The sequence below is a fragment of the Dryobates pubescens genome, chromosome 1 (assembly GCF_014839835.1).
Source record: "Dryobates pubescens isolate bDryPub1 chromosome 1, bDryPub1.pri, whole genome shotgun sequence".
Lineage (NCBI taxonomy): Eukaryota > Metazoa > Chordata > Aves > Piciformes > Picidae > Dryobates > Dryobates pubescens.
In genome coordinates, this window is record NC_071612.1 from 61,886,542 (window position 1) to 61,899,811 (window position 13,270).

General features: G+C 61.3%; 1 protein-coding gene across 3 annotated transcripts in view; it reads right to left on the reverse strand.

Moving 5' to 3' along the window:
* Nucleotides 1-13,270, reverse strand: part of BSN (bassoon presynaptic cytomatrix protein) — a 123,828-nt gene that overhangs the window by 2,187 nt on the left and 108,371 nt on the right. Inside the window, exons 5-11 of one of the 3 annotated variants that reach the window (XR_008462534.1) lie at nt 6,080-12,742; nt 3,224-5,342; nt 2,176-2,921; nt 1,152-1,245; nt 886-1,026; nt 618-672; nt 437-534 (exon numbers count right to left, since the gene is read on the reverse strand). Coding sequence is in view for 1 of the 3 variants with exons in the window: in XM_054166916.1 (XP_054022891.1) it covers nt 632-672; nt 886-1,029; nt 1,152-1,245; nt 2,176-2,921; nt 3,224-5,342; nt 6,080-12,742 (9,807 nt within the window). In the remaining 2 variants the exon portion in view is untranslated. Of the gene's footprint in view, nt 1-4; nt 535-617; nt 673-885; nt 1,030-1,151; nt 1,246-2,175; nt 2,922-3,223; nt 5,343-6,079; nt 12,743-13,270 lie in introns of those variants that run through there. The other 2 variants (XR_008462533.1, XM_054166916.1) reach the window with 2 other exon arrangements.

Genomic DNA, 13,270 nt, shown 5'->3' on the forward strand with positions numbered 1-13,270 from the left:
TGTGAGAGACAAAGAGAGAGGAGTTAGCCTGAGTGGTGGTGCCCCTGTGGAGGGGATCCCACCCAGCAGCAGCACCAGCACCAGCCTGAGCGAATGGGCAGTGGTGAGCCAAGAGGTTCTGCTAACAGAGCAACTGCTGCCACCCCCGTGCTGGATGGATTCCCAGAGCAGAGCTTGGGCTGCCCAAACCTTCCCTGCAAGCCTGAGGGTCTGCACCAGCATCTGCATGGCATCGGCCCATGCGGCACTGCTGAGACCAGGGAATGAGGCCAAGACCCATGTCTTGGCTTGGGGCAGGTGCTTGGAGCTGAGGTTGGGGCGGGAGCTGCGCTTGTCCTTCTCAGCCTGGAGATCCGGAGTGTGGCTGGGCAAGGCTGAGTGGATGCCAGGGGTGACAGCAGAGCCCTGAGAATGGCATGGTGGAGGTGTAACTCACTGTTATACTCAGAGTCTGGTGCTGCATGCTGAATTCACTGGCTTCTTCATAGGTTTTTCCACTGCAACGACTCGATCTCCAACTCACTTCCCAAACTCCTGCAGTGAGAGGGAGCAGGAGGGCATCAGGCACAGCTGGGCTAGGGAGAGCCTATAGTGAAACACCCAGCACTTGCACTCACCTTGTGCTGTTCTCTCACCAGAACGAAGTGAACTTCTTGCCGAAAGCTGACACCGCTGCGGGGAAGCCGGGAGAGGAGTCAGTATGGTGCAGGCACCCTGGTCTCCCACCTCCCTGGTCCCTCACCTCCCTAGACCCCCCCCCATCTTCCCTGGCACCCCATCTCCCTGAGCCCCACAGGCTGCACCCAGTCACTCCCATGGCCCCTAACCCTGTCTTGGTGCCAAAGAGCATCGTGGCCCTGTCTCCACCCCGGGAGCAGCTCTCACCTTCAGTCAGTTTGCCTGCTTGTTCCGCTGCCCCTCCCGGCAGGATTTTGGAGAAGACACTCTCTCCTTCTGCCCCAGGCTGCCCTGTGGCCATGCTGGCTGGACCACGTGGCCCGGCCACTCTTGGACCAGCTTTGCTGTCTGCTGGAGAACAAATTAAGCCACTGTTGGCTGATGATAGTCACAGCCCAGGGAGCTCAGCCAAGCCCTTGGGCTGCTGGGCAGCTGGCAGAGGGGGGTGGCATTGTGCTGCTGGGCCCACTGACCTGCTGCTCCCAGAGGCTGTGCTGTGGGTGCTCTCCCTGGCTGCTGTGGCACTTTAGCTGCAGGTTTGGATGTGTCCATCTGCTCTGCTTTTGGCTGGAATGAGAAAACAGCTCTCAGAGCTCGCCCTGCTGGCAAAACATCCATCAGGGATGGCCTGGGCTGGGAGGTGACACCGAAACCCCCAGAGGCTACTCCACAGACCTGAAAAAGGCTGCTAAGGATCCAGAGCATGGGAACAGAACCATAGAATTGTTGAGGTTGGAAAAGACCTTTGAGATCACCGACTCCAGCCGTTAACCCAACACTCCCAGGTCACCACTAAATCGTGCCTCTCAGCACCACATCTACACAGCTTTTAAACCCCTCCAGGGATGGGGACTCCATCACTGCCTTGGGCAGCATGTTCCAGGGCTTGACAACCCTTTCAGGGAAGAACTTTTTGCTAATATCCAACCTAAACCTCTCCTTGAACAACTTGAGGCTATTTTCTCTTCTTCGATCCCTTGTTACTTGTGAGAATATAGTCCCTTCCAGGGTCCCCTTGAAGGGATGGCTGTTCCTATGACACGCAGGGGTGGCTGTGATGGGCACACGAGTAAGATACACATTGCCCCATGGCTCCCGTCAGCAACCTTTCACCTGCCAACACCTAGGCATGGCTGAACAGGCTGGTCTCAGGCAGAATCAACCAGGTTGGAAGAGACCTCCGAGATCATCAAGTGCAACCAATCACCCAACACTATCTTATCAACTAGACCAAGTGCCTCATCCAGTCTCATCCAGCATCACCTCCAAGGATGCTGACCCCACCACCTCCCTGGGCAGCCTATTCCAATGGCCAATCTCTGTTTCTGGGAAGAACTTCTTTCTAAGATCAAGCCTAAACTTCCCCCTGCACAGCTTGAGACTGTGTCCTCTTGTTCCATTGCTGGTTGCCTGGGAGAAGAGCCATGGGGCAGGGAGGCATGGGGCCATGGAGCTATGGGGCAGGGAGGCAGCTGAACCAGCCAAGCTCGTACTTACTGCTGGCGATGGATGTCCCGCTGGCTGTGCATGGTGCGTGGCCGGTGCCTTCCCTGCTGCCTGGGCTGGCCCTGGCTGCTGCTGCTGCGGTGGTCGAGATGACGGAGGTCCCTGTGTCCTGCCCCTGGCCTCAGGCTGTGCCGAGCCCGCTGGCTGGGCAGGCTGCCGTGCCGCCGGCTGCTGCCGTGCCGCCTGCTGCCCCGCCTGCTGCTGCCTGGCCGCTGGCTGCTGTGGGTGTGCAAGGGGCTCTGGCTTCGGTGCTGGGGTAGCCGCCCCATGCGGCTGGGAAGGCTTCTGTGTCTTGGGGGCCTCAGCACCGTGGTGGTGAGCACCGGTGCGGGCTGGTGGGCCATACTCGGCAGAGCTGGGGCCATAGGGGGCAGGTGCACGGGACTCAGGCTGCTGTGCCTTCTTGGGGGCAGAGCGGGGCTCATGGCCTCGGGGTTCGTGGCGGCCAGGCTCTCGCGAGTGCTGCTTGGCCGAGCGGCGTGGGGGCTCGTCGCTGGCATGCCGGGAGCTGCCGGTGTGGCGCCCATACTCCCCGTGGTGGCGGTGCTCACGGTGCTGGGGGTAGTCATCGTGCTGCCACGTGTCCTCGTCGGGGGGCTCGTCGTAGTCATGGTAGGTGTGCTTAACCGGGGGTCTCTTCTGCGAGGAAGAGTGGCCACTGTAGTGCCTGACCCTCTCCGCCCGTGCCTCTCTGGGCTTATCAAACCAGTCTGTCTCCTCCTGACCCAAATGATAGGCTTCGGAAACCAAAAACAAACCACAGTCAATCTCTCGCTCGAGGCTGCACGGGAGGAAGCCATGCAATGAGGCGGGAGAGGCAAGCGGCGGGCATGCGCACGAGGGACAGCCTGTGCCGGCAGGGATGTGACACAGCACGGCAAGGCACCGCACAGGACTGGTGAACACCGAACACCCGGGGAGGGGGGAGGAAGGCACATGTCAAGCAAACTGAGGCAGTGAGAGTGTCTCTGTATACGAACGGATGGCATGCCCCGGGGAAGTGCCATGCTCTGGGGTCGTCACCATGGGGAGCCGTTACCTTCACTGTCCGAGACAACGCAATGGGCATCGTCCATGCCGTAGCCCTCCTCGTGCTTGTACGAGTGACTCCTTGGCACGTCTTTGATGTGCTTTTGCACATCAGGCAACGAGTGGCTGGAGCAGAATGGGGAGCAGGGATCCCCCGCTGATTGGGGGCCCGGTCCCCCTGCAGTGCGTGACCCACCCACTGACTTCCCCAGGGGGCTGACAGGGCTCTCCTCCTCCGAGTGCTGTGTGCGGATGGGTGGTCGCCCGCGGCTCTGGCTCATGCTGAGGGATGAGGGCTTGGAGCTGCCTTTCTGGGAGCGCTCCATACCCTCCCGCTCGTAGGACTTGCTCCTGCTGCCCACCTCCCTGCTGGAGGATTTCTCCACCCCATAGCCAGAGGAGCGGGTTCTGCTGCTGGCAGAGTAGACCCGCTCCTCCTCGTCCACCAGATCCCGGCTGGAGACACCATAGTACTTCTGCTGCTCATAGACATTCTTCTTCAGGCCATAGGTGATCTCGTCCTGCATCTTCTTGGCCCTGGAGGCCACGTTGCTGCTTCCAACTGAGGTTGTCACTGCGTAGGAGGCCAAGTCTGATTCCACATCTTTGGCTTCTTCAATGGGGGAGAACTTGGAGATCTTCTGCTCCATGCCCTGCTTCCTGTGCTTGCTGCGCTTTGAGGAGACAACAGCAGGGGCCAGGTTCTTGGATGAATGCTTTGGTAGTGGTGCACCAGGGCCATGCTTGTCCACCCGTGAGGAGTGCCGGTACTCACTGTCCCCATAGTAGTAGGATGAGCTGGTGGAGCTCCCTGACACTCTGCCATTGCTCTCCATGCCCCTGTGGTAGCTGTTCTTCCCTCTATAGTCGGAGCCATGGTGATCATAGATGTCCTCCTCAGACTCCTCCTCAGCTTTGGTGTAGCAGCAGGGCCGGCTGGAGCTCTCAGCATCCCCCAGCTCAGTCTTCTCCCTGCCATGGCGGCTGTCAGCACCTGTGCCCACTGGCTCCCCTTTCTGCCCCTCCACTGCTGGGCTCTCCTTGGTGAGCTCACTGATATCTTCTATCATCACGTAGTTACGAGGGATGTTCTGCTCCAGGCTGGTGTAGAGGGACTCAGAAGGGAAGCTGGCCGAGGGGCCCTGCACCAAGCTGGCCCTCTCACCTGGCCGGGCTTCAGGTGCTTTGTACTGCTCGTAGCTGCCACTCACCGGTGCGGTGCTGAAGGTGACATCGGGAACAGCAGAGGTGCTGGTAGCTGCGCCAATCACCTCATAGTTAGTGGGGATCTTCTGCTCCAGGTCAGCCAGGGATGTCTGCCGTGGCTTCTGGTGCCCACCAGCTATGTCTGCAGGGCTCTGGTAGAGGGTCGGCTGCGCTGCCGGTGCAGTGGCTGCCCCAGAAAAGGCGCTCGGGGCTTGGTAGGAGTTTTGGGGCCGGAAGCCTGGCTGGCCTGGGGTGCCCAGCTCTGAGTATGCAGTGCCGGGGGCCGGGAAGGCGGCGGGTGAGGCAAAGGTGGGCATTGGGGTTGCCTGCAATTCATCCTGTGTGGTGCTGGCTGTGGGGTACTGGGGAGGCTGCAGACGCGCCTGTGGGAAGCCAGCAGGGCCCTGTGGAGTGGGGTATGGGTAGGCATTGTACGAGGCAGGGGTGGAGGCAAAGTCAGGGTACTGCCCAGCGGGTGTGGGGCGCAGGCCAGTGCTGTCATAGGTGGCGAGACGCAGGCTGTGCAGCTCGCTGTCGGACAGGTAGTCGCGGCGGTCCCCAGGGAAGTGCAGGTAAGGGTGGTCCCGTGGACCACCCCGATCCTTCAGCAGTGACTCCTTGCGCTGGGTGATGCCCAGCTCCAGGTACTTCAGCTTTGCATCTATCTCCTTCTCTTCCTCGTCCAGCTCCGCCTGCTTCTTCCGCAGCTTGGTGGCCTCGTGCTCCACCAGCCTCAGGTCACGGTCTAGCTCCTTCAGCAGGCTGGCCTTGGTGACTGGTGCAGTGGCCTTGGTGGCCAGGCTGCTCAGGTAGAGCTGGGAGGTGGCTGGGCTGGCCAGGGGAACATGGGGCTCCTCGGGTGGCGGGCTGGGCAGCGTCCGCTTCACCTTGCGTGCTAGTGGGCTTGACTGCAGCCCCGCCACCTGCAGAGGCAAGGAACACCTGGTCAGGGGTTTTCAAGTAGGCATCCCTGCATATTCCCCCACCCTGAGCATCATGGAGCTCCTGCTGTGCCCTGGGGCTGTGGCAAGGCTGCTGCTGTGCACGTGCTCCCCCACGCACTGAGGAAGCGGCGTTTATGTAAAAGCACAATAAATAGGATGGAAGTAACAGGCAGGGCGCTTTCCATGAGTAATTACCAGGGGTGGCAGCCGGCCAAGCGCCAAGCCGGCCGTGTGCAACCGCCGCCTGCCACAAAAACTGCCTTTCGTGCTCAGGCACTCAGCAGCGGGGCCTGAGAGAGCAGCCAGAGCCTGCTGCTGCCCTGGGAATTACCCCAGGGCTCTTTGCTGGGCACTCAGCAGCCCAAGACAACCTTGGCGTGTGGGGAAAAAGGTGGGAACGGGAGCTGCCACAACCCAAAATGGAGCCGTGCTTAGTGACTGCTCCTCAGGAGAGGAGGGGGACCTGGCTGGGGCAGGGCACAGCCCTGATCCTTCCACCAGCTCCTGCTTGCTGACGGTCTCCCACAGCCAGTGGAGCTCTAAGGCCTCCCTCTGTCTCTTGGCATTGGTATATATATCTATGCCCACCTGCTGCCATCAGCTGCCACGGGAAGCCAGCCCTTTAAAATATTAATTGCTGCAGTGCTAATGAAACTGAAATGTCTTGAGGTGCCTCCTGAGGCTGTTCCCTGAGGGAAAGGTCATTCCCCACATACCTGGGTGCCAGGGAGCAGCGAGTGCTGGTAGAGGGAGAATCTGTCCTTGCTGGCCTCCTCGGCAGTGGGGCTGATGGGCTTGGGGTCGGAGAGGGAGCGCTGCATGGTCTTGATGGGGCGTGGCAGCGTCTGCTGGCGTTGGGCCGAGTCAGCAGTGAAGTGCTTCTGTGGGGGAACGTGAGCCTTGTTCAGCCGTTCACTGGTGGCAAAAGAGGACTCGAGGAGGCGGTGAGGGGACAGCGGGGAGACAGGTGAGTAGAGCACCTGGGGAGAGCGGGGTGGCTGGCGGGTCACCAGCTGGGAGAGGGACTCAGCAGGCAAATGGGACTGGTAGCCAATTTCCAGGGGATCTGGTTTCTTCTTCTCAAACTTGCCCAGAGTCTGCTGCCGGACAGTGTGAGGGTCCAAGGGGCCAGTGCTCACCATCTGGATGTTGGTGGAATAGGGTGGGATGGTGGTGGGGACTGTCAGCTGGGGGACCACAACGCCAGGCTGGGGAGCTGGCTCTGGCTCTGTCTGGCAGGCCAGGCTCTCGCCACGCTGTGTTTTTTCTGGGGCCGAGATGTACTTCACGATCTCCACCCGGGGATCATGGGTGGTGATGTGGATGGAGGGGGAGACACGGAGGAGCTGGTCAGGCTCTGTCTGCACTGAGCAGTCACTGATGGTCTGAATGCCCACACTGGCTGTGCCACGGGCCGCTCCCTCTGCCTTGCTCTCGGTGCCAGAGTCAGCATGCCTTGAGGCCCGGGATCGCCGTCGGCGCACAGGCTGCTCCCACTCTCCGCTGTCCTCCTCGTCCGTCTGCACACTGCAGTCTGTGCTGCGCCGTGCCCGCCGCCGCCGTGACAGCAGGTACCGCTCCTCCCCATCCTCCTCATCTGTCTGCACACTGCTGTCCGCTGTCTTCCTTGCTGCAAAGGCCTCTCGTGTTGCTTCTTTCTCGTAGGCATCCCGCAGCCGTGGCATTGAGTTCCTCTTCTTGATGCCCCGACCAGGCTCCCAGGACTCCTCAACTTGCAGTGACATGTCCGAGGCTGAGCTGCTGAGTGGCCGCTGCGGCATGGGGTAGCGAGGGCCAGCTGGCCCCTCTGGGGGCACCTGGCTTGGTGGCGGCCATGCCTGCCCATTGTGTGGCACGCCCCGTGGCACCTCAGCAGGACCCTCGGGCAGGCGGGTGGTGGGCTCAGCTGGCACAGGGAAGATGTTTTTCTGCCGCTTTTGCTCCTCCAGCTGCTGCTGCAGTTGGTGCTGGAGCTGGTGGATGTGCTCGAGTTGGAGGCGCTGCTGGGCGAGCTGCTCCCGCTGCAGGGCCAGCTGCGCATGCCGTTCCTCTTGCTGCTGCTGCAGCACCTGCTGCTTGATGCACTGCAGCTCCTGCAGCTCCCGCTGCACCAACAGCTGCTCCTTCTCCCGATGCCGCTGCAGCTCCGCGCGCTCCCGTTCCAGCTCCTCCTGGAGCCGCATTTGCCGCAGCTTCTCTAGCTCCACGCGCTCCCGCTCCAGCTGCAGCACATGCTCCTGCTGCTTGCGCTGCCGTTCCTCTTCCCTCTCCCGCTCCTCCCTCTGAGTCCCTTCCAGTGATGCCTTGGGCACCGTGGCTGCTTGCCCACCCTCCTTGCTGGCCACTGCAGGTGCTGCTGATGCCACCGTCCCCTCAGCACGAGGACCAGCTCCTGCTGGTTCTGCTCTCTGCAAGCCACTGGTGGGTGCAGTGGGGGCTTTGGGAGCAGGGACAGCACCCGCGGCTCCTGCTGCAGTGCTGACAGGCTTGCCAAGGTAGACAGGTGTCTCCATCAAAGAGGCTGCTGGGGCTGGCCGGCTGGGGGCTGGGTAGCGGTAGAGGCCCTGTGCCGCCAGCGGGACACGTGGGGTGACAACTGGCAGCCTGGTCAAGCTGGCCAGTGGGACGGCTGCCACGCCACCAGGGCCATAGGGTCTGTAGAGACCACGCAGCATGGGCCGCAGAACTGAGGCTGGCTGGGTGGTGATGGGCAGCGTGGAGGCGATGGGTGTGTTGATGGTGGAGTAGATCATGCCATCGGCGGCTCGCACGGTGGCGGTGGAAGGGAACATCTGCCGGACGGTGCCTAGGCGAACACCAGGGACGTTGTACTGTGCCAGGCTGCCAAAGCCCTGCCGTGGCTCGGGGAAGGTTGGGTTGTACATACCGCTGGGTTTGGGGGGTGTAGGACCCTGCTGCTGAGCTGCCAGCCCTCCTGTGCCCCCTGGCCCAGCACCGGGGCCATAGGGCAGCATGTCAGGGCCATTGGTGTGCCGGCCCCCATACTGGTCCATGGAGTTGAGAGCAGCACACATGCGACTGATCTCGCGTGCCGTGGTGGCACTGTAGTGGGCCAGGCTGGACTCCTGGAAGCTGGCCAGATCCCCCCGGGGTGAGAAGCGGTAGTCAGAGTAAATGTTGGAGACTGAGCTGTACCTCCGCATGGGAAGTGGGTGGCCCAGCATGTCTGCTGGCTGACGAAGGTCAGAGAAGGAGCCATACTGCAGCCCCTGGCCCAGGTAACCCCCCTCAGCGAAACCCACACTGTAGGAGTGCTTCATGGTGCTGAGGTCCACAGCAGCATCACCTGCCGGGGAGTGGAAGGGCTGATCCACCTTCATGGGGTAGTAGCTCATCCCAATTTCAGAGAGGTTTGTGTCTGACATAGAGGAGTAGAGGCGCCCAAAGTTGCCAGTTGGGTAAAACTTCTGTTCCTCATAGAGTGGAGGTGCTGGGGCTGGCTGCTCCCGGTAAGGGAAAGCGTCTGGCAGCTCTGGTTCTCTGCTGCCATAGAGGGGGGCACTGGCTTTCCGGACAGGGGCCACTGCCTCCCCAGCTTTCTTCTCTGGCATCTTGGAAGTGGGGTTGAAAGCACCAGTGCAGCTGCCGCCAAAGGGGAACTTGTAGACCATGTCACAACAGGCCACCTGGCTCTCTGGCTTCACGCCGGTGAGGTCCAGCACGTTGGCTGGTGGCTCTTCCTTCAGCACTTTGGTCACTGGACCAGCTGCCTCCTCCTCCATCTGCACCATCATCACCTGGGACTTCTTGCCTCCCAGGGCGAGGAGAGGGCTCTGGCTCTTCAGCTCCACTGGCACTGCCCGGTACAACTCTGGGGCAGGCTCCGGTGGGAAGGTCTGCGGGAGGCCGCCGATGTTTTGCGTCCCACCGGCCTGTGCCATGAGCACATCCTTCTTCACCATCTGCCCTGGCATGCTGTACCTCGCGAACTTGCTCTGAGGGGCTGCAGTGGGCTCAGGCTTGCTGCCAGCTGCCCCACTGGCTCTGACAGCAGCTGTCTGGACACCCTGCTCCACCTGCTTCACCTGCGCCAAGCACACGGGGCTCCCGGTCCCCTGCCCAAAGTCCATCCGGCTCTGGAAAGGGTCTCCATAGACCACAGGCTGCTTGGACTGTGAGAGGATCATGGGAGAGGCTATGGCCAGGCCAGCAGTGCTGGCTGCAGCGATGATGGCATGGGGCTGCTCTTGGGCGTTGAGGTTGATGATCAAGGGCTGGATGGCTGTGGATTGCCGACTTGGGATGTGGTCCAAGGTCAGGCAGTACTTCCTGGCCTCAGTGGCCAAGGAGGTGAGATCCATGCCTTGGTCTGTTATGATGATGGGGGCAGACTTCAGTGCAGTCCGTAAGTCCACAGCATTAGTGCTTGGCACCTTGGGCCCCGGCTCGACCCGAGATGTGCCAGGGATAGAGGAGATGCGGCAGAGGGAGATGTTTTCCGCAGGGAGTGCTCCCCAGCTATACAGCCCTGCGATGCCATCGGCAGCAGAAGTCACAGCAGGTGCCTTCTGGGCATGCTCCTTCACTGACTGTGCCCTGATGTAGGCACTTGGTGGCTGCTCCTGCTCTGGTGTCTGGCTGTAGCTGTGTCCTGGCAGCTGCCGGCTCGGCCTGGTGGGGGACGAGGTGGGGGATGTCAGGGAGCCAGAGCTGACTGGTTTGGTCTGACTGGCCGCATCGGCTGCCAGAGTGATCACCATGAAGGGGTGATCCTGCGAGGAGGCCTGTCGAGTCAGACGTGGTGAGCCTGACCGGTGTGGTGTCTGCGTTCCCTGTGCCACCATGGGGGAAGAGGTGGCAGGGCTGGTAGTGGCAGCAGAGAGACCTTCATAGGGAAGAAGGGGACTCTGTGTCTGTGTGGAAAACTCTGCGGTGGCCTTTAAGGCTCGGGTGGGACTCTGCGTGGGGGAGGTGGGGGAGAGCGGAGGGCTGGAGCTCTTGAAGAAGGAGTATGTCCTGGGTGCTGGGGGCTTGCTGTCACTCGCTGCTGGGAGCTTCTCCCTGGCTGTCTGCACACTGATCTCTGCAACCGCCTTGCTTCTGCTGGTGTCCTCTGTCTGAGAGCCATAGCTGACAGTGCTCTTCACTGGAGTGTAGCTTCTGCTGGCTACTGATGTGGCCTCTGGAACTGGGGAGCTGTAGCTCCGTGGCACACTCCCAGGGCCACTTGCTGCTGTTGTCACTGTGCTGGTACCTTTGCTGTAGGTGTAAGGAGTGGTGGCAGCCTTGGACACTGGGCTGGGCGTGGCCGGCGTGCTCTGGGGCTTGGCTAGGTCTTGCCCTTCTTTTGCAAAATGCTGTGTGACCCGGACATCAGGAATGGCCTTGGCTGTGCTGCTGTCAGAGGTGGAAAAGGAGACAGGAGCGGAGAGCTGTGTAGGGCTGGTGCCAGGGGTGAGGGGACCACCGTTCTGCTTCATCAGGTCAGCATAGGCGCTCTCGGTGTTGAGGAAGTGCTTCTCCGGGTACGCCTCCTCCTGCCCCTTCGCCTTCTCGCCCTGTTCAAGGGCCAGGTCAAAGGAGGAGGATTGGTGCATCCTGGAGATGCTCTGCGAGGTCTGCAGAATCTCCTCATACACCGCCCCCACCTTTGGCAGAGCGCTGGGATAGCTGGGCTGGGAGGGGCGTGAGGAGCCGCCGCCATACTGGTACTCCTCTGCATACTGGTACTCAAAGCCATTCTGGCCCCCGGTGCCACGGTAGCCGACCTGCTGGTAGGTGCTGCTGTAGGAAACAGCTGGCTGGGCCTGCTGGACCTGCTGCTTCTGCATCATCTCTGCCTTCCTCATCATCTCTTCGTAAGCTTCCTCAGCACTCTTGAGGGGCTTGCTGGCAGGCTGGCTGGGGCTGCTTTCTGCCTTCTCTGTTGGGGAGTACAGTGACATGAAGGTGGGCAGGTTGTACTCGCTGCCTGATTTGTACAGCTTGGAGGTCACGGCGTCAAAGCTCTCAGCTTCTGAGTCGATGGAGGGTGAGTATTCAGAGCAGGATGAGCGGTGCAGCTCCTCCATCTCTGCTGCCTGCCGCAGCTCCTCAGTAGGGGAGGCGTCCTCAATGGGGGAGAGGTTGCTGGGGGGGGTTTTGGAGCGCTCCCTCCTCCGCTGAGCTCTCAGCTCCTCCTTGTCACGCTTGGTCTTGCGTGCTGTACTCCGGATGCGCTGCTGCTCTACCTCCCGCATCTTCTCCTGCTCCCGCAGCAGCTCCTCTTCCTCCCGCAGCTCCTCCTCCTCAGACGAGTCCTCAATAGTGGGCAGCAAGGGGCCATGTGAGCGGTGGCGAGCCTTCCTCTGCTGCTTCACCTCCTCTAGCCGCTGCCGGCGGCTGGGACTGCTGTCGCTGTCCTCCTCCAGGGAGGAGATGGATGTGGGCGAGGTGCCTGAGGTGTAGCTGGGTGTTGTGGCCGGCAGAGTGGAGGAGTACTCGCCCCGGGAGCGCTCCTCTGGAGAACCTGTCAGGCTCTCCATCTCCAACTCGGGCTCCCGGTCCATGCTGGTGTCTGCCTCCTGGCCCACCTCCATCTCTCGGCCATAGCCAGTTGTGCTGTTCAGCTCAATGGTCTTGAAGCGCCGTAGACCACCCTGGGCTGTGCTCAAGTCATCGCCCTCTGCCGCCTCCACCTCCTTCCTCTCCTCCGTGTACATGCTGCTGGCACCATGTGGCAGGCGCCGCTTGGCCGATGCCGGCTCTTTGCCCTTCTCTGCCTCAGCCTTCTGCCCAGTTTTGGGGATGCTGTACTTGGCACGCCCGTACCCTTCCTCCTCCTCCTCCAGGTTGTCTTCCTCCGCGCTCATCTCCAGGATCTGCCTCCGCATGAACTCCTCATCGCTCACCTCCACCTCCCGGCCCTTGGGCCGCGGGGGCACCGGCGAGAAGCCTCCCTCACTGCTGTCCTCCACGTAGTCGTGCCGCAGCTTGCTGCCAAACTCGTCCGAGGACTCTGCGCTCTCCCGCCGCTCCCGCCGGCTCTCCCAATCCATCGAGTCCTCATCCTCCTCCAGGATGTCCTCTAGCTCCTCATCAGAGTCAAAGGCATCGGGGGCGATGGAGAGGTACCGGGGCCGCTGCCTTTGCCGCTGCTCCTCCCGCGGCTCTGTGGAGCCTTTGCCACGCTCAGTGGGCTCTGGTGGGGTCCCCCGGCCTTCTAGAAGGGGCCGCATGCTGCTTTCCAGCTTGGTCAGCTCGGAGGGGCTGGGGGGGCTCTGCCCGGCCAACCCAGTGCCGCTCAGCTTCTCTTCCTCCTGCTGCACCAGGCCGGTGATCTCGCTCTGCGAGCTGGAAATGCCGTCAGAAGAGTAGCCAGTGTCACTCAGGCTCTGGGGGCTGCGGGACAGGTCCGGGGGGTAAGGCTTGCTCCCATCCTGTGAGTGAGGGAGAGCACAGCATCAGACCTGAGTGGCTCCAGAGTTGCTCCCCCTGCTTCCCCCCACGCTCTTGTCTGGGGAACACGGAGACAGTCTGGGCAGCATTGGGGGCTGTCAGCAATTTGTGTGCTTGCTAATAAAGGCAGGGGACCAGGGGAAGGGTGTGCTGCAAGCAGGGGACAGCACAGCAAATATCTCTGGGGGAAGTGGCATCATGGGACTCAAATATGTGTAAGAAACTGAACCCCAACAGCGTTACCTTCCCAGTAACTAACCCAAGAACCTGTCCTATAACAACATTGATTGTTTTGCTGCCCACCACTTAGAAAGCCAGCGATGGCATTCTAAGCCTTGGGGTACTTATGGACACATGCCCTTTCCTGGGGGGAGGGATGTGAGGGCAGAGCTGCCTGTGAGGGGAGACGTGCAAGCACTGGTATTTGGGACAGGGGTCTGCGGTGGCACCAAGAGGGCAGGAGCTTTGCTGGGGGCAGCCACCTTTTAATGAATGTTAATGTCCCTGAC